This window comes from Musa acuminata, chromosome BXJ1-8, assembly GCF_036884655.1.
Source record: "Musa acuminata AAA Group cultivar baxijiao chromosome BXJ1-8, Cavendish_Baxijiao_AAA, whole genome shotgun sequence".
NCBI classification, from domain to species: Eukaryota; Viridiplantae; Streptophyta; class Magnoliopsida; order Zingiberales; family Musaceae; genus Musa; species Musa acuminata.
In genome coordinates this window covers 1,320,729-1,342,037 of record NC_088334.1, presented here as the reverse complement: position 1 = coordinate 1,342,037, position 21,309 = coordinate 1,320,729, and the positions used below count along the sequence as shown (strand labels likewise).

The following is a 21,309-nucleotide window of genomic DNA, read 5'->3' as shown; positions in this document are numbered from 1 at the left end:
ATAATTTATATTAAGGATTTAAGTAAAATAATAATAATATTAAGAAAATTAATATTTATTCTATAAAATTTTTTTAGTAGATCTAGAAAAGACAAAAAAAAAATACTTTTTTAAATTTATATGAGAAGGTGTAGCTTAGGCATGAGTTAACTTATATGATAATGATTTCTTATATTAGATTTTCTCATAGAATAAAAATTTTAATTTTCTTCATGGATAATATAGATGAAAGTCATCCAATTATGTAAGATCTTACATCTCTTTTTTTGATGTATTATTTATTTATTAATTTTTGAACCATCTCTTAGTCCTAAAGTGTCCTAATGGATCTATATTAAAATTATATGTTTTCATAATATTTCGATTGGTCTCTCTTTGGAAGTGGGTAAGACTAAGATTGAATTATAAGTGTTCGATAAATGTACAACTATCAAATTCGACTTAAATATTTTGATTAATAGTTTGAGTCAAACGAAGTTGATAGGTCAATTAAGCCCATGATCATGATAGTTTAATAGAGTCAGGGGACTCGTGACGATGTAGAGCTATTGCTGGGCTACGCCTCACATGCACTACGCTAAGATTTGATATGGGCTATGTTGAGCCTTGACGAGGACGACTAGCTTTGAGTGAAAAAAAAATTATAACACCCCAATTAGCCACACATTGGAAGTGAATAAAACTAAGATCGACATATAAGTATTTAATAAATTTATTATTATTAACTTTAGTCTAAGTATTTTGATTATTGGTTTGACCTAAATGAAGTGGATAAGGCAATTAACCTATAGTCATGACATTTTTCTAGTTATAATAAATTAACTTAGGTTTGATGCAAGAATTAAATCAAACCTAAGTCATACTACAAGCTACATAATGGTGTTATTGTCGGGATGTCATTAATTATGAGGTCAACACGGCTTGAGTCGGTCCCGAAGGCTTAAACTCGTCCTAGGGGCCCACAAGGGTCACAAAGAGTTGCTTATTTGTTAGAGGCAGATTTGATGTCATCTCGAGGTGTGCTTTGGTCTCACCATGGTCCATGCACAAGCGGTCGACGTCAGAAGGATGTTCTCGACCTGATCCCTCCTATGGTAAAGTTAGTTGGGAGATAAAAAAATGATAGAGATGCCTTCCTTTTAGGCTTTGAGGGTTAACTTTTATACCTAAGTGGTCAACGAAGTGAGGTTAACCACTAGTTAGAGTGCCCCTTACATCCTCTAGGAGCTCATTTATGTAAACGATTAGTAGGTATATCTCTCTGTAGGTGGCATCAGGGAAGAACGACTATAAGAGAACCATTTATTAAAGTTGGAGCCTATTTGGGATGAGCAAGGGATGGTCCCTTATGTTAGACATTTGAAAAAAGAGAAAATGGAACTAAGTCATGCCACATAGTATTAATATCCTCTACCGTTGAGAGCATAGGCTTTCTCGAAATCATAATTGATAGGAGGTGACAAGTCACTTGTGACAAGTAACCTGAAAAAGAGGAGAAGGGGGGATGGGCCTTGTTATCGGGGATCAATGCACCCTAAGACTAACTCGTGTGGTCCTCTCGAGGTAGGTAGGGTGAGTAGTTCGTGCTTTGTTGACACCCACTGGAGAGGGGCGTGAATTCTTCCACCCATGTCATCACCGTGATGAGTTAGTAGTATAATGCTTATATTATTACTTTCCCTAATCAAATGAAAAAAAAATATTAAAGCGGGATGAGATATAGTAGGATATATATATATATATATATATATATATATATATATATATATATATATATATATATATATATATATATATATATATATAAAAGAAACAAAAAAAAATTGTGATCCCTACAGTGACATGAACTGTGATGTAACATTATATTTAATTAAATTAAATTGGTGGGCTCTATGTGGAGAGAAAAGTCAAACGAATGAATGTAGATTGGGACGACATGAGAGTTCAGATCCAAAATATGTAGCACACGAATCAAATTCAATGATTCTTAATGCTAATTACTCAAGTAACAATCTTATCATGTGAGATATTATTCCCTGGTAAATGCATGTAGCTAAAAATCAGCTTGTGGCATCGCGTGCTAATAAAAATGAAATAAAAGAATTGAGATGGCACCCTTTTTCCGCCCTAATATTGTGCATTGGTGAAGCCATAACGCACGTCACATGATATAAGCTCATGTTTCAACCCTGCAATTGCAGTGACTGAGACGACCTCATCAGTGCTGCGCGCTGGGAAGTAAGAACAGGCTCTGTCGATTCGTTGACTTTGTTTGCGCAGCTTGATGGAACCGTGAATCGAAAGCTTTCGCCATCCATCACCGAGGCCAAAGAGTACATCTTTTGTATGCCTCGTGACTCCCGTGAACACAGCTGAGGAGCCGCCTCTCAGCCGAGCGAGCAGCCTTGAGAGGTTGCTCTCATGAACTCATTCATTGGGACTTCAGGCTGGCGCAAAGCCATCCAAAAGTCAAATGGCGTTGAACATTGCTGGCGTTTGATTGATGCCTTGCTGCTTCATGATCTGTCCATCCCTGTCACATCAACACCACTTTTAAGTTCTTAGCTTGAGCTTCAAGTAAACTGATTCACACAAGCAAGAGATGATTCCATAGCTCATCATCTGATCCTTATGCATGTTGACCTGCGAATAGGAGAAGTAGCGAAGAGTCATGTGGCCTGGGAGTTCTAACAACATCAGATATGAACACTAGTTTCAGCATCTTGCGTACTCTACCGCCCAACATCCATCATCAACATGATGCAGTCCGCGTGTATGACTACTTAGTCTCCAATATATTTAGGTTTATTTTCGCGTGTCGAGTTTAATTCAGCTCGCACGGACCTCTTCCCGACAGCTTAAGCTTTGTGTCGGCTATATAGGACAATTCCGTCTAATTAATCTCATGCCCAATAGCACAGACAACTTACACAGCTCAATCAGTTCTCTGTTGTATTGATGGAAACGATGTGTTCTGTGCCTCAGTTTTATAGCTTCTTTAAACAAAAGAAGAAAAAGGATCATTCAAGGGGAGAAGGGGTTGAAGCCATTAACTTGATTTTGACTCGTGCGTTGACTTGCGCTCTTCGTCGCCGAGATAGGTCAGGGAAGTGTCAGTGGAGACTCACCACAGCTCTCTGTTCCTGCGCTATCATACAGAGTTATCCTAAAGAAGAGATAGGCATCTGAATGCTGCATAGTCGTCGAAGTCCGAGCTCTATACGTTAGCAGAAGCTACAGCTTCATCCAAGCAAGAAGAGAGGTCGGGTTAGGGCTCTTCCCGGCGCGACCACATTGAATACACGCGGTTCCTCACGTTGACTTTTGTGGGTGCGGCCTCCGAGTTAATGCATCTCTTCTTCTGACACGCTTCATGCAGCCGAAAGCTTTGGTTTGCGAGGGTCAGCGGGTCTGTTGTGTATATATATACCCGTGGGAAGCTCGGGAAAGATAGACTTGGACGCTGGTCTTTGCTTTCTGAGATCGGAGAAAACTGGACCTTCTCTCTGTGATCTTGTTCTCTCTCGCTTTGTGTCAGAGATGGGAAGACCACCGTGCTGCGACAAAGATGGCGTGAAGAAAGGACCTTGGACACCAGAGGAGGACATAGTATTGGTGTCCTACATCCAAGAACATGGTCCAGGGAACTGGAGAGCTGTTCCTACCAACACTGGTGAGCCTTCTTGTCCTTTTGGTGTCTGTCTACCTAAAAGATCGATCCATGGCAGCTTTACTCATATCAGTCTCTTTAATTTCCTTGGCAGGCTTAATGAGATGCAGCAAGAGCTGCAGGCTCAGGTGGACAAACTACCTTCGGCCGGGAATCAAGCGTGGCAACTTCACTGATCAGGAGGAGAAGCTTATAATCCACCTCCAAGCTCTTCTAGGCAACAGGTAAAGCCCAAAAGATCTCTGTTATGTCCTTTGAAGCCTGAACGTAACCATAAACCGGCGTTATCTGAACGCAGATGGGCAGCTATCGCTTCTTATCTACCAGCGAGGACGGACAACGACATCAAGAATTACTGGAACACGCATCTGAAGAAGAAGCTCGAAGGCGGCGCCGATTGCCAGAAGAGCAGCGGCAGGCAACAAAGCTACCGCTCCATCTCCAAAGGCCAGTGGGAACGGTGTCTCCAGACCGACATCCACGTGGCGAAGCGAGCTCTGTGCGAGGCTTTGTCCATAGAGGAGTGTGATGGACGCAGCTCCATCACCAGGCCTTCGGTCTACGCGTCGAGCACCGAGAACATATCTCGGCTTCTCGAAGGATGGGGCATCGCTCCGGCGAGTTCAGCGTCCAGCCAGGGAAGCGCGAGCACTTCCCGCTGCATCACGTCGTCGCTGGAGCCGCTAGAGTCGCTGTTCGGACTCGGAGATTCAGCGCGGGAGTCGTCGTCGTCCGAGCCACCCTTCTCGTTGCTGGAGTCATGGCTGCTTGACGTCGAGAGCGTCGGAAACGGGCAAGAGAGCTTTCTCGACGTAGCAATCGATGGCACAGGCGAAATGTTCTGAGAGGGCGAGCTTTTACTACCTCGATCTTCTTCGATAGACCTTCTGCTGATGACACTAATTCTTCCGATGTTTTGATCGGAAACAGAGTTTGTTTGGTAGCCAAAGGTGTAAATTTGCTTTGCTCTATGCAGCAAATCTCCAATGTTTGTCTCTCCTAAGTTTCAGGAAATAAACACTATTGATTGTCCTAAATTTCTTTTGACAGATTAGAGATTAACATAAATCACAACTGCTGTTTCATCTTGATAGGAGATGTGGATGCAGTTTTTTTCTCCGTGTTCAGAAGCTGAGACAATGTCCATGTCCATACTTTGAGGTGATAATTAGCACCGTGCATGATCAATGTCCATACTTTGAGGTGATCACCTCTGTTGGAGATCTCATTGTCAGATTGTGGAGTGGGGTGTCCCAAACTAAGACCAAATTGGATTGTCTAACTGGGTTTGATGATGACTCTTCAGCAACTGATGAGTTGTCCCATACATAGATTAATTGCACTTCTAGAAGAGCAACAAGTAATTATACTCCCCTCGAATAACCCTTTCTTAATCAGCAAGACATACATATTAGGAAAAAAAATAGTCCAAAGAATATTCCATAAAAAATACAAATTCAGAAAAATAATTGATATTGTTTGACACTCTTTGTCTATGTTTTATGGAGAAAAACTCATGCGAGAATAGACTACAAGTTTCCTTTAGTCAATCGAAAACTCCAGCCTACTGTCTATGGGACACAGTCACGCATAAACCATGAACACAATATAACTCTAAATCTTAACAACGTAAGAGTGAGATTTTGAAATAACGAAGAAGTAATTGCTGTGTCTTGAACAAAAAAAGAGAGATAAATCATGGGATTGTGTTTCTGGATGGTGAATCGATCATCCTGTGCGGATTGGTTGCTGCAACTTTACAGCCCTTCGAGAAGATGTTACAACTATTTAGGAGGGAGGAAGACAAAAAGATCTAGGTAAAGATCAGTCTTGGAAATAAGTGGGTCTTAAATGCAACACATGTGAAGTGTCTTGTACTTTTTCTTCCTCCTCTATTCTACGCACAACTGCAGTTGGTTGATCTTTACCAGCCACCCAAATCCAGAACTGTCAAAGCAAAAGCATCGAAGGAACTCTCACGGATGCCATGATACCATGGTGGGCCTTCTTCCTCTGAAGTATCAATAATATCAAGCGACTTGAATGCTTGCTGTACAGAAGCTATCACTCCATTGAATGCAGTGAGATCTTACACCCAACACCACATGTGAGTGGCCTCGCTGTTATGAGCTAAGAGGAAGATAAGGTGGCATATAGCAGACTTCAATTGGGAGGCAATGCATTTAGTGTGCCACGCATGGGATCCATGGGGTGAAGCAGCTGCTCCATTGCCTACTCGCACTGTTATCGGAAAGGAAGCTTCATTGAAAGAGACAGCAACAGGTGCTTCTCTTTATGGCCGTGCATGGTGTTGTTTCCATCATGAATGACTGAGGGCTTTTAAGCTGCATGCAATCTTCACCCCTTCAATGCATGTCTGAACTCTCGACGCCATTGTTACTGCTGCTGCTGCTGTAAAGCATCATGCACGTCAGATCTGAAGGCCCACGAGTCGTAGCTCATAGAGCCCATTAGAAATGGGACCCACAGGCGAACCACGAATCATACCGTGGGGATTTGGTCAATAGCCCGGGTGACCGACGTACCCTTCACGCTGCGTACAATACACGAGTCGATGTAGTCGACTGGGTTGACGCTGAGGCACAGCCTAAATTGATCGAGTCAAACAAGAGACGTGACTCCATATTCCTGAAAGGTCAATGGTCAAACAGTCGGTAGATGTGGCAGATTACTGATATCACCGACGTTTTCTGCCTTTCTCTTAAATAAATATTTGACCATTTTTTATTTACAATCTCATTTTAATAAGTATTTTTAAAAATTTATTATTCATAATTTTCTTTTTACTATCGACAATTCTCTTAATATTAATAATTTTAAATATAAAAAATTATTTTATTATTTATAATCTCAGAATTATTGATTTATTTTTTTCTTTTTTTCCCATAACATCTTATTTCATCCTCAAAATTATATTTTATTATTATTTTATAATTATATTAAGTAAAGGTCTGGCAATATCAATCTCCTTCTCTAATCTTCACCGTAAAGTCGAGGGGTATGAGATCTAAGTCCAGATCAATATGCTGAAACTATGACGAATTGTGCCAGCCAGTTGACTATCGAGCTCATGCAATTATGATTCCAAGGGTCAACGGTCCTAATGTTTGAGGCATTGGGTCACTAAACGTGAGCAGCTTGACTTCGTCCGTTCATGAATTCTTGCGTTCATGCAGCGTCCAAGCCACGCAAAAGCAGTCAAACCTCTGTGCCTGTCATATGCCGGCTTTGGAGACTATCTGAAGTCAATTACCCCTATAAGAAGGAAACCAATCCTTGCTCATGGCACAGCAATAACTCATTCAGTTTCTCAATCTGCCGCCATGGCTTTCGCTGCATCGGATGAGTTGTTGGGCACGTTCGTCCCCGTTGCAGTCTACTGGGTGTACTCCGGCATCTACGTCTTGCTCGGCGATCTCGAGAACTACAGACTGCACACCAAAGCCGAAGAGAACGCGAAGAACATCGTCTCCAAATGGACCGTCGTCAAAGGCGTCCTCCTTCAGCAGGCTTTCCAGATCGCCGTTTCCCTTCTCCTGTTCACCGTAATCACTATTCTCCTCACCGTTCTCATCTCCCATCGTTGTACGCACTGCATGGACAGAACTGACCGATCTCTTTGTGTGCAGGTCATCAAGGACGAAAGCGGAGCAGCAAGGCCTCAACCCTCGGTGCCGGTGATCATCGCCCAGTTCATCGTCGCCATGTTTGTGCTGGACACATGGCAGTACTTCATGCACAGGTACATGCACGTCAACAAGTTCCTGTACAAGCACGTCCACTCCAAACACCACACCCTCGTCGTCCCCTACGCCTTCGGCGCGCTGTACAACCATCCGCTGGAGGGGCTACTGCTCGACACCATCGGCGGAGCGCTCGCCTTCCTCGTCTCCGGCATGACGCCGCGGACCGGCATCTTCTTCTTCTCCTTCGCCACCGTGAAGACCGTCGACGACCACTGCGGACTGTGGTTGCCGGGGAACCTGCTCCACGTGTTCTTCAGCAACAACAGCGCCTACCATGACGTCCACCATCAGCTCTACGGCAGCAAGTACAACTTCTCGCAGCCCTTCTTCGTGATGTGGGACAAGATTCTGGGGACCTACATGCCCTACTCGCTCGAGAGGAGGAAGGAGGGAGGTTTCGAAGCCCGGCCAATCAAACTCAAGAGCTGATGAATCATCGATGCCTTCCTTGGATTCCAACTAAAACATTTGTTTTGCATTCTACTTATATATTGCAGCGATTGCTGATAAATAAGAAACGTCTTTTCTTGTAATAACATTTATACATTGTGGAAACCCAACATAAACTATTTAGGATGATTACTCTCAACTGTATCCCAATGAGTGAGGGTCGGTGTTTCCGTGCATCGTACAATGGGACTGAGCCATCAAAAGGCCATCGGTAAATCGAACGGCCTAGATCGAGGGAAGGGTGGGATCCGCCATCCCAGTAAACGTACGTACGTACGTGCATGGAAAAGCTTGCCAATTTTCGACGACGTGCGTGGCCGCCATGTTTGCACTTTCCGAGCATCAGGTGCTGTCTCTGATACTGCTACGTATACTGCTCTGAACTGTACCTGCGTGTTCTAAGATGGTCCAGTCACTGAGCCTTTCTCCTCCGCTGCACGCGCACGGGGCACCCAAACCAAGGACCTTACCACTGTACCTTGTGGATGTAACACAGCAAATACATGTCGGAACGTAGAACAAAAAACACTCGAGGACACCTTTTTTTCTTTTTGATATTTTACTGATAAGATAACTAAATTAGATACCTATTTGCATCATATCGATCGCTGCGATCGATCTAATTTTTAATATTTTTAGTAGAATTATAATGTTCTTGATTCGGTAGATCGATCTAATTTTTAATATTTTTAGTAGAATTATAATGTTCTTGATACCCTACCAAATCGATTCAATTATAATATTTTTACACTGAAGCAAATCGGTTTAAAACTCATTGAATAATTCATAAATATATTAGATTATTTTCTTACGAGGATTCGAGAATGATTAATGTGTATAGTACGAAGAGATTATTTCGGTGATTTAAATCATGATATACTGCAATCTTATTAACACTCATGAAATTAGAAGAAAAAAAAAAGTTAATATCCTCACTTGTGTCAATTATATTCACATTTATATTCCTGGGATTTGTACTGTTTTGCTACACTGAACTCAGATGGGACATCCTTTGTCTCCACAAAGTTCCAAAGTTACCAGTGAAAAAAGGTTACTGCATTCATCCATGCAACTCATTCATACCTTGATCTTTGTCATAGATCTTCCAATTTAAGCTTTAACTGCAAAATTAGAAGCAACAGATGGACAATACAGCATTTGGTATTGCAAAAACTTCAAGAGAACATCAAGTAAAAGAATATATGATGTTAGGAAAAGATTAGCATTTAGAAGAATGCAAAATGACATTTGGAAATGGAAATTGTCAACAGAGAATCTTGCAGAGGAAGTGTGCATTCTAAACATATTAAGAAGTCAATGTCAATCCAAATTGGAATCAAGTAAAATAAACACAAGCAACAACAAATGTATAATTAGATTATGTATGTGACACATGCATGCTCACCAAGAGCTTTCTTTTGCCTGTGGGCAGAGTAAATTACAAGCTTCAGATACTATCTCATGCAGAAATTTATCCTTGTGATTTGCACAATAGGAATATGGATTTGCATAGGTCTGCTAATTATTTACTTAAGACAGCTACGTAGAAGTATAATTCATGAGACGCCAACCACATCAAATTTATCTGCAAAGTTTCGTGTTTCTTAAATCCTTAAGCAAACATGACTGCTAATTACTATGCCTTCATTCCACATTGCTATTCCATTTACATGCTTCTCCATTTCTATTATGGAATTTCAATCTAACAAAATCACACAAATCTACAACTTCATAAATCTAAGATAAGATGAAAAACTCAGGTGCAGACAAATTACAGGATCAAAGAAGTTAAAGAGTTATGACAAGTTTACCAAAAGATAGAATATAAAGTTCAAAATCACTGGGTTTATGAACACTGCAGATAATTATCAAACAAAAGCAAATTTTGCAAAAAACATCGTAAACCATTTTTAGATAAATATAATCACAGATAAATAAACCTACAGAAAAGTGAGTACTTCCATGACCAAGAATGTTTAGGGCAGACTTTAGAAGTTGTTTCTTGAGATAACAAATTTCATCTGTTTATGGGTTCAAGCAGAGCTGATATGTACAAATGGAATGTCAGTTAATGGCTGATGTCAAACAAATGATGATAAAGTTGCAAAGGGTTAAAAAAAAATAGCTCAGCTATATAAATAGGAACTCAAATTGATGCTACAGACACATTGGGTCATGGGAAAGGGTTGGCAAGAGAAAAGGAAGAAGCATCTTCAAAAGTGGAAAACCTGTAAAAAGGAGATGCAAGTATGTGCTTTTGGAATCTGACAAGCAGTCATCCATGGTGAAATTGTTTGTCGCTTCTGTGAACCATGCGAAGATACACATGTATCATGCATGAAGTAGTGGTCAGAAGAGAGATATGGAGAAAAAAAAACAAAGATTAAATTATCATATCAAAGCATTCTATTAATTATATAAAGATATACAAGGAAACAATGCTACAAATATGTCGGTTCGTTATTTCAGACAATCGCTAAGATTAATAAGCTCCAGGGCTCTAGTGGCACTACATATCCTAAGATTGCATCAATACACATGAAGAGGTAATGTAAAAATATATTTGCATACTTAATTTAGTTTCTTAAACAAGACAGGAAAACAGATTCGAGTGTGACTATCTCAAAGACAAAATGCAGTTACTAATATATTAGATTCTGCAGTTTCAAAGAACCAACTCAGTTGCCAAATTATGTCTAGTCTGTAATTTGATCACTTTTTCGATCACTGTAACTCATTTGTGGCGCATCAAACTTGACACCATTTTTTTTTTTCAAATTTCAGAACAGAAACAAAGCAAAGATCAGAGGCTTGATTGCTGATTTTGACCCATCAGAGCATTTATTTGATAAAAATGGGAGATTAACAACATATGTGACTTTCTAGCACTAGATAAGAACAGAGGTTTTACAAGGTCCAATGGATCATGGTGATGCAGTAATGGTCAATCACAATGAAAGAATAGTGGCATCAGCATTCTGTTTATACAAAAGTTATTGTTCAATGCAAAGAAGATAGAAACAGTTTGCTAGCCATAAAATACCAAAGACCATAAGAATTCTGTTATTTTCGTCTAGCCAAAAGCTATCACTTGGAACCATTTAACCAATACTACATGAAATAAAAAAAGAACCCCATCTCAGATCAAAAGAAATCTAAAAAAATAACAGCATCAAATTATTAATCTGACATTCTCATGCATGATCCTATATCTTAAAATGACTAAAATGGTTTCAAAATTAAAACAAATGGAAGGAGTAATGACTGAATATAAAAATGACAAAATCAGGGATTACATTGATGACAGAACTCTGTTGAACTATCATTTCAGTTGAAATTTCAGAAAAGGGAAGAAACAACTGCAGAATTAGCATTTTATGCTACATACTCTTACAAGCCAGTGCCATGCATTCTTCTTGCAAGAAGTACAGTATGGTCACCATGAATTAGAGAAATCAGCAGCCCATCACGGCACAGTTATAAACAAAGCTACCCGAATGCTTGCTAGCAATCATGTCCCACTCAGGTGGCCCTCCATTTGGAACCCAAGAATTTAGCTCGATCATTCCTCCATGACATCCTCGCTGGCCACCAATTACTATTAGCTGCTCACCACATGCTCGGAATGCAAGACCCCAACCATTCATCGAGACAGATCTCTCAGGCAACTTTCCCAATGTTACCCATGTGTTATTCTCCTTGTTGTACTTCAACACCACCTTATTGGCATAATGAGCTGCATAAAGCTCATTGTTCACGACGGCAACGAGTGGAGGTGCACCACTCGCACCATTGAGACCAGCGGACATGTCTGGAATTAACCGCCATGAGCATCGCTTCAGATCATACTCCTCCCCACATGTCAACACCTTGTTATCACTATCTATTCCGCCAATTACATAAAACTTTCCATCCATGAATACCCCTGAACACATCTTCCGTGCTCTACTCATATTAGGCAACGTCTCCCAGGTTTGAGTCTCCGAATTGTAGAGTTCTGCGGTGCTCAAAATAGTGCGACCATGGGTGCCACCGGCTACAATAGCTTTCCCATCAAGACTAGCAGATCCAAATAAACATCTAGGTGAATTCATTACAACTCCAGGTGACCAAGAATTCGTCAGAATACTGTATCTCTGTACGATGTATGAGTTCAACTCCTGGCCAAAAACAAGAAGCTCAGTGCCCACGGCAAGCGACTCCTTATCTGAGAGCATGAAGTTTTCGGTAGGACTACCAGGCATCTTTGGAACCCTAATCCAATGTCCACGGTAGGGATCATATGCCTCCCATTCGAGGGCGCTGCATGAGAAATAGACCCAATGCTCGGTGACTCCCAGCTGGCGGCGCGCCTGGTAGACCTCTCCGCTCCGAATTAACGAGCGGAAGACATGGTTGACAGATGCAACAGCACCGTAATTGGACCGAGAGAGATGCAGAAGACAGTTAATGATTATATCCCCGGTGAGCCGGTTGAAGTTGTTGGAACCATTAGAATCATCAAGAGGCCGCTTCGTACCTTGGGTATCAGAGGTATTGGATTGCTGCAGTGACTTCTTCCTCTTAGCTCGATTCTCTACTTCTTCTTCTTCTTCCAATTCCTCATCTAGTAGGCGTTTCTTGCTGTCCAAGGACTCGTGGAAATGGCATGCCAAGAAACTCCAATTGGATTCTTGCTCAGAGGTGCTTTCGAACACCCTGGAGATCAAATAAGGGCGGTCTTCCAACATAGCTCCAAATCACGAACCAAACGAGAAACCCTAATATTTCGAACAGGGAACAACTTGAGATCCCTATTTACCCTTACAAGGTATAATCCATACCCGAAACAGGACTAGGACTAAAATTAAACCCCTTCCAACCGGTAAAGAGGCAATTTTTGTTTGTGCTATTCCACTGAAACGAGATCCAGAATCGATGCTTAAAAATCGAATGCATGGATCGACATAAAACCCACAAGGGTCGGATCTCTGGCTCTCTTCTGCTATGCTAAAGAGCCAAAATCGACGAATCATCGACCCGCATGACGAAAAATGCAATCCACCAATCTCATCGGACCGACTTCATGAATCTTCTATTAGAAGATTAGAAAAGAAATCAAGAACCCGATCGAAAAATTCAGCCCATCGAACGAAGATCCCAGATGAAAGACACAAACTTTACTCGCTAACTCGTTTCTTCTCCGTCGGACTTGACCCCCTGCGACCAATTGCAAAAGATATACCGCTTCTTTAGCATCCTTCAACCGAGACAAAACTCATTTTCTATCGACCGAGGGAAAAACTACACAGCAAAGAGGGGGACAGGAGATGGAGATCTCAAACAGGGAGAAGGAAAGACGGGAACTTACGATTGGTTTTGGGGAAGGAAGCATACGAAGTGGAGAAAAAAGAGGAAAGAAGGCCCCTTTGGGAACTAAACCACACTCTTTATTCTTCTCAGAACAACCACCCACCCTCCCTCCTCTCTCTTCTTCTTCTTCTTCCCAATCTCCCCTTCTCCCAACCCACTCTTCGGCCTTTTTTATTTCCGAGTTCTTTTTTTCTTTTGTTTTTGAGTCAATAAATTCTCTCAATAAAAATGTGTGAATTTTCCAGATGATGGTGGGTCCCACACGGAAACCGAACCCTCCTCCATCAACATTTGCCACAGCATGATCAATAAATACTTACGAAGACCGACAGAAACAATTCTGATCCAAATCTCACCATTGGCACAGAAGAGTTCACGGCGCTGCTTGTTGTTCTCTTCCCTCTGCCTCTGAGAACAGTGGCAATCAGATGTTGCAGCTCTGGGTCTCATCCGCTTCCCTTGGCATTGAAGAAGCCAATGGGGGGCTCTTTCCGCCACCAGATCTGGTGGGTGCACGCGGTGAAAGATCAAAAAGCTTCAGGGAGAAAAAGGAGGCGGAGGAGGAGGAGGAGGGAGGGGGGTTGGAGGTGACGCGACTTTGCTGCACTAAAGTTAGGCCACTTGCAGAATAGCTAAGCGATCGATCGGTGTCACACTCCCGATTGCATTGGTTACCCAAACTCTTACCCTTCTTTCTCCTTTGCTTTGGTGCCACCAACCCATATCCCGCGTGCGCGAGCATGATTGGTGCAGCCAGGGTGGCACGAGGGACGCGGATCCATGATGGGCCTAATTGGGCCTGTTGGGCCCCTGCTGGAGGATCACATCAGTCAATGAGACAGGTTGGTAAGCTGTCAAATCTTACGAATTGGATGCGTGCCGATTTGTTTTTATCCTTTTAAGATATTATTATTATTATTATTATTATTATTATTATTATTATACTATTTTAAATATGATTTTATCTTTATATATATATATATATATATATATATAATATTTTCTCATACGATAAATTTCTATTATTTTATGGAAAAAAGGGAACACTTGTTTAAAGAAACATTGAACCATCTAAATTATGACGATAGTAGTTGAGATCATAAAACAAGCACAAGAATCAGCACTTGTTCATCAATCATCCATCGACGCATTGTGGAGAATACAATGGCATCAAAGATGCATCAGCACCTAAACCACTAGCAAAGAAGAGCTGCAGTGGTCACAGCTTCTGTTCTCCATGAAAAGGCTGGTCAACCAGAAGAGAGAATGAATGAAGATGACAAGCTATCTTAGAACAGGTTCATGCATGCTTATCTTTCACGATGACTTGACATGGCTTGGATTAGGACCGCTCAAATCTGAGTGGGCCTGATCGATCGAAACCCTATCTGTTCTTTCCTTGATGAACGTTGACAGCCGGAGAATTCGTAAGATTGTTCCTTTCCCATCTAGGTTATTAGGTGATCAGTGTTCAAGTGATTGATAGAACCAATCTCCTTGCTCCAGGTTGAAGATTGTGTATATTGATCTTTTATGGTAAGATTATTTCTTTATGATCAGGTTATCGTAGTTTTAATTATGAAAATAGTCTCTTTAGGATGACATATATTATTTTTGATATAATCTTTATCGTGAACTTAACATGATGAAATTAATGTAAAACAATATGTTTTTTATTGTCATATTTGGAAGTGATAAATAAGTTTAGAGGATGCGATAGGAGGGTCATAGCTCAAGGGTAAAAAAGATTGTTTGTATTCTTACAATGGTCTATATCGAACGTCTACTAAAATTCATTCGATAGTTTAGCTAATGTTTGTATTCTTTATGTACGTAAAAAAAAATTGTTTAATGAGTTTGGCATGATGATATGCATCTAAAGTAACTGTAAATTTATAATTATTATTTTAATAAAAAATTATTTAGAGATAGATTTTCATCGTTTTTCAAAATGCTGACATGACATACACGATAAATCTGATTAATTAAAAATAATAATATATTTTTTTTACTAGTTGAACTCTAAACAACAACCAAAGAACTCAAAACCATCAAATCAAACATGGAATAGAATATGCTTTTTTTTTGTTGACATTGTGGCACTCAAAAAAATTATAATAAAAAGTAAAGTCTCACAAAGTCTGCATCAATTGAGTTACTATCTTGAGGAATATGATCCTTTGGTCCTGTCAATCATGTAAAGGTTTTGTTGGAGGATCTAATTCCCAAATTGATTGATGAGCTGCAACCTTGTGAGCATCATGCCACTAATTCACACCCAAAGCAAAGTCAATTCAAAAGGTTTGATATGCAACCCTCCTTTTTTGTTTTTTTTTTCTTTTTAAGATGTCATTTTTATTTTTTTATTTTTCATTCAATCCTCTCATATCATAAATATCATTGGTTTAAATTGATTTCTTCATGTTTAATATATGTCTTTCTTGCCCTTATTTTTAACTCTAACATTTACCCTTTTTTTTTTTCCTCGAAAAATCGAAAGAAAGTAGATGAAAGATGAATGTGGGGAAGACAGAAGAGAAACCAGTGATCTAAGCAATGACATCAAGAAACTACACATATTTTTCTTATTTGACTTCTCTAATCCCTTCACATCACCAACCAAGAAAGAAAAAAACAACACTTGCGTGCAAGTAATTATTATCATTCTTTTAGATGAAACTTAGATGTCACCATGACAAACTAAATCACCAAGAACAAGAAGACAAAGAGGATGAGTAGTAGGAGGTTTCTCACACTTCCTTGGGTCAATTTTCGAGGAAGAGGAGAGAGAGAGAGAGAGAGAGAGAGAGAGAGAGAGCGAGTAGCCTTGATCATTAATCAACAAAGTCAATCTCTTGCTTCCAACCTTAGTTTGATCATTAATATGCTGTCATTATTTATTAATGATGAGAACATATGGTAAGATAATTCTCTTTTTCTTTTTCTAAAAAAAATAATATTATGTGTACGCATAACTATCATATCTGACTCAGATTTGGTTGTCAAAGTATGTCTATTACATTAATGGAGGGATGGCCACTAAATAAAGGAAGCAAAGTCATGGCGAAGAATAAGAAGTCAAAGAGTCGTGCCTATGCATCCAAATCAATAATGGCGCACACCTAATTAATTTTTTTTGATGGAGACACCTAAACCATTGACCACTGTTAATGTGATAACAAAATGGACAAAGTTTATATATATATATATATATATATATATATATATATATATATTTGCTACACATCTATAGTTTTTAAGTGTGAAAATATAATTATATAGATTTTTTTGGTTATTGAGCTCTATAAGATAATATTTTTTAGTTAAATAGATAGATAATGTTAATACGTTAATGTTTTATTTCTATGTGGTTTACACATCATCTTCGGTTAGTCAACATGTTATTATTATTGAACTAACATATCATCTTTCACCTAGTCAACACGTCAACCCTTATATGATTGATGTGTCAGTTGCGTGATTAAAAATGCTAACTCAGTCGACCGTTACCCTCACGTCTTTCGAGTTTGATGTTACGTGATCACGATAATGACCATAGTAAGTGCATTACCATCCTGATATTTAATCACGATCTCAAATATAATTATCTCATATATTAACTATAAAAGATCCCTCAAGCATGTTTTTAGGTATCTAAAATATTTCGATACTCTTGCCCTCGTATAGATTCGATACACTTGACTAAATCATTTAAATTTAAACTAATTTAAGTATCGAAAATATTTTATCGAGTATATCCCAATGTATTTTCAAAAAGTTTCATTTGAATATCTCTTTTTTGGATCCTATGGACAAAGTTTATATATATAAAAAGTTTTTTGCTACACATCTTTAGTTTTTAAGTGTGAAAATATAATTATATATATATTTTTGGTTATTGAGCTCTATAAGATAATATTTTTTAGTTAAATAGATAGATAATGTTGATACGAGAATTATGACATGTGAATATTTTATGTCCATATGGTTTACACATCATCTTCGATCAGTCAACATGTCATTATTGCTGAACTAATATGTCATCTTTTATCTAGTCAGTTGCGTGAGTAAAAATGCTAACTTAGTCGAACATCACCCCCACGTCTTTTAAGTTTGATGTTACGTGATCACGATAACCACCATAGTAAGTGCATTACCATCCTATATTTAATCACGATCTCAAATACAATTATCTCATATATTAACTATAAAAGATCCCTCAAGTATGTTTTTAGGTATCTAAAATATTTCAGTACTAAATCATTTAAATTTAAACTAACTCAAGCATTCAAAAGATGATTTTGTCGAGTATATCTTAATGCATTTTCAAAGAGTTTCACTTGAATTTCTCTTTTTCCGACCTTACATCACTTAAAGACCGACATGAAGTACGATCTCAATTTTGACTCGATATTCACTTCGAACACTCAAAATATGATTTAATAAATATATTTATTTTTATTTTTAAATTATTTATATCACTCATAGAAGTCACTGATGTTGTCGGTATATATCTAATAAATGTTTATTACCAATTAATTTGAATTGAAAACTCTAGTAATTTGATGTATCTAAAACTCCTTAGATCTTTACTCCTTATATTATTTTATCTAGAGTTAAAATTGATTACATTAAAACAAGATTAGATCTACATAATAGCCATAAAATATAATAGACCTTAATGTTAATTGTACACTTTACATCATTATTCGAGCAATCATCTAAAGGATATATTGGGATGGTAGGAATTGTCAGAACTAAGAATTATTTTTATTTTTCCACCAAATAAATAAATATTATATAAACTCATAGTATCTATCATAGATATATTGGTTAATTTAGATTGCTGGAAACAATAACTTCTAGCTTTGTTTGTATGATCAGAGAAAAGTTATGAACTCTCCTAAAACACAGACATTGACAGCATAAGCTCACATGGATCTTGTTTTTTAGCAGAGAAACCCATGGATAGATACATCAACATGGAAACAGTGAAAAAGGATTTCATAGCTGTTGGATAATTCAGCACAAGTATGTGATTTTTTTCTTCCAATTTCTTCTCATCGAAGTGTGTTCACAACTTCAAAACTTGAAGAGAGAATCAAATGCAACAATAGAAGTAGAAATCAAAGCAGTGAGAACGAGTGCTGGCAGCATTGGTTATGTTTATTTCATCACGTATAAGCCACAAATGAATCCAAGTATTAGCAGTCCATGCAACACCTCTAACCTTTGCCTCATGTCCAATTCCTCAGTACTTCATACGCCAAAAGGTTTATGGATCAGCTATCTCACTAAACTGGATTGTGAACGAATAATAGTATTAAGCCCAACCTACCATTGGACATGAATTGCATGGGTTATAATATCCCAAAGTTTAATGCTTTTTCTCTCATCGGAAGATTTGATCGTAACGCTTATCTGATTCAATGATCACAAATGGGTCCATCTATATTTTCTGGTAACACAGAATGGTTAACCTCATTATGATTGTGTCAAGATGCCACCAAAATGGCCACCGGGAAAAATAGGATTCAGAAGAGGAAGAGAATCCAAAGATCATATTCCCAACGATGGAGCATGTCCTCCTCCTTACCCGACCAAGTGATCTTTGACTTCAGAACAGCTGAGCTGCTCTTGGTTCCTATGACATCAAACAAAGGGAACGGAAGCAACGATAAGATGACAGGAACAATCTACATCAAAAGCAGTTCATCCTAAACCATTTTGCTGTCGAAGGTTAGCAGCATCATACTGTTCTAATCCAAGATACAAAAAGGCTAACAAAAATCTCAAATCTTAATGGCCATGGCAGCTCTAGTGAGACGATTCACCTTAGCAATATGCTAAAGCTGAATCTCTTTCTTATAGATCGAGGGTTAGAACTCTTGTTATTCTATAGTGATGTATTATCTTAAGAGAGAGAGAGAAGCAAAATAGTTGGATTGCAAATTGGAACTTTTTTTTTATTCTGTTTAGAGTAATTAATAATTATATTTTGAACCCAAGTCAGAAACATATGCTAAAAGTTGGTTACTTGATTACACTGCATTAAAGGTAAAAAGGAAAGATCGAAGAACAATATCTTAGACCTTTATTTGGACCAATCACAAGCCAAACAAGTGTTGCTATGAGCTTGCATGTACCATGCATGCACTACCAAATATCACCATCTTTGTCATGATGCAATCCCAACATCTTACAAGCCAAACCAAAGAAGTTTCCTTAAACTTATATATGTTATATATGTGTAAGAATATAGATTGTTTTTTATAGCACTAAGGTGCTGTTGATAGTTCGTGTATCATTACTGTCTCCTCCTCTCTCTTTGCAGAATCTCCATATCTTGTGGTGGGAAAGATAAGTTGTGAATTTTCCTGTATCTTTTTTTTATTCTGAGGTCAGTATAGCTAGGCCCAGTTAGACTCTTATTAGAAACTTCTGCACACATCTTATTTTATAGGGGGAGAGGTGGCCCAATCCTTAGGGTTTAAGGACTTATCTTATGGCACGTATAATTAATACTTTTCTTGTAGGACTATTGTACCCGCTTAGTTGGTGACTATCCCTATTTGTATATAGGTTGTCCTAATTTGAGTTAGGACTTGGATTAAGGTGAATGAATTGTTAGAAGGACTTGGATTAAAGTGAATGAATTGTTAGAATTTGGACTTTGATTGACTAAACAAGACTTCAAGTCTTTAAAAGACCTTTGAATATAGATCAATAAAACTAGTTGAATAGTGTTTAGATGGTCCTCGATTAGGGCTCTCCCAATTAGATAATTTACATCATATTAAATCTTGCTTTGAAGCTTCTTCTCTTTCCATCTGTAGTATTATGGCTGGCCATGCTATCTACGCACACTATTTCAGGTACTTCTACTTATCGTCAAAACTCAATGATTTATTCTTACACAAATTGGTCCCTTCCTTAGTTAAGGTAGTGCTACTTCTTGTATCTTTCTTTAAGATAAGCAGGATTAGTCCCTTTAATCATTATTGATTTGAAATTAGACTTGTCATCATATAAGCATATGTTTAATTAACTTGAGTCATGCAAGTATCACCCTATCCTCATTGTTAGTCATATAGATCAAAATAAATATCAAGTTAATCTAAATGAGTGTAATACCTCATCATTGATCGAGTTATCATATGAGAATACGTCGATGTGAGCCTCTATGAAAGGGTCTAGTCTTTACTGTAATGTTTTGCTTAACAATATATTCTTCGTAGTTGTGCATCTCAAAGAGATTTTTATTGTGACGTTCCTTACTTAGTCATCCTTTGTTATAGAATAATTGGTTTGGACTTATATCTAGCCCATTATAATCTCTATATGCTGGGCTAGTACTCCCATTTGGGTAGTGAGGTCAGCCAAGGTTATTAGATTATTAGTTGTCGTCCCATCAGTGTTTCTTCTTCTGGGTGATCATGGCGTGAAATACAACTCCTTTAGTTTTTCACTCGATTTTTTATATCCTTTTCTCATGGTCAACATATGTAAGATCGTTGCTCTGATATCACCTAATCTATATGAGATTCAAGTTCGATAATTTATCTACTCAATACTACCTTTTGGATGAAAGTTTGATATAGGAGAAAACCATCGTAAAAAGACTAAGCGTAAAACCAAAAGAAAACAATTTCTATTATTTGTAAAATTAAAATGCTAACTATAAAACTTGACATAACATGATAAAAGTGTGTTAGAAAACTTGTAGATGTATAAATATATAAGTTGTCTTTGAACAACACTTCGGTACTCTAGATAGTTCCCCATCAATATTAGTTTCATCTCCTCATTCTCTCTTATTATTGGAACCTCATGAGATTTGAATAGTATCTTGTAAGCTTTAGGAACTTCTCGCAATAGCTAGATGAAGCTTTGACGAGGAGCTTTAGCTATTAGAATCTTAGAAAGAAAGCTTCTACGGGAAGGATGAGCTACTCCTGCATAATTCTCCTTCTCCCTTCTTCTTTCTTCTCTTCTCTATTATAAGGTTGCCGGTTGGACTCTCATTGAAAACTTTTTTAGTTCCCTTTAAACGAGTGCATGCCTCTTAAA

The 21,309-nt window shown here is 38.4% G+C and overlaps 3 protein-coding genes across 3 annotated transcripts; 2 read left to right on the top strand and 1 right to left on the bottom strand.

Annotated features, from left to right (window-relative positions):
* The first annotated feature begins 3,431 nt into the window (after nucleotides 1-3,431).
* LOC135680520 (myb-related protein 306-like) lies at nucleotides 3,432-4,783 on the top strand. The gene is made up of 3 exons (XM_065194488.1): nucleotides 3,432-3,673; nucleotides 3,765-3,894; nucleotides 3,969-4,783. Exons 1-3 carry the CDS (start codon nucleotides 3,541-3,543, stop codon nucleotides 4,513-4,515), a joined length of 810 nt encoding a protein of 269 aa, XP_065050560.1. The 5' UTR covers nucleotides 3,432-3,540; the 3' UTR covers nucleotides 4,516-4,783.
* Nucleotides 4,784-6,986: 2,203 nt separating this feature from the next.
* LOC135680519 (sphinganine C4-monooxygenase 1-like) lies at nucleotides 6,987-7,973 on the top strand. Its single transcript, XM_065194487.1, has 2 exons — nucleotides 6,987-7,236; nucleotides 7,321-7,973. Exons 1-2 carry the CDS (start codon nucleotides 7,015-7,017, stop codon nucleotides 7,864-7,866), a joined length of 768 nt encoding a protein of 255 aa, XP_065050559.1. The 5' UTR covers nucleotides 6,987-7,014; the 3' UTR covers nucleotides 7,867-7,973.
* Nucleotides 7,974-11,126: 3,153 nt separating this feature from the next.
* Nucleotides 11,127-13,392, bottom strand: LOC135680518 (F-box/kelch-repeat protein SKIP11-like). The gene is made up of 2 exons (XM_065194486.1): nucleotides 13,238-13,392; nucleotides 11,127-13,086 (listed from the first exon to the last, which is right to left on the bottom strand). Exon 2 carries the CDS (start codon nucleotides 12,615-12,617, stop codon nucleotides 11,343-11,345), a length of 1,275 nt encoding a protein of 424 aa, XP_065050558.1. The 5' UTR covers nucleotides 12,618-13,086; nucleotides 13,238-13,392; the 3' UTR covers nucleotides 11,127-11,342.
* Nucleotides 13,393-21,309: the final 7,917 nt, after the last annotated feature.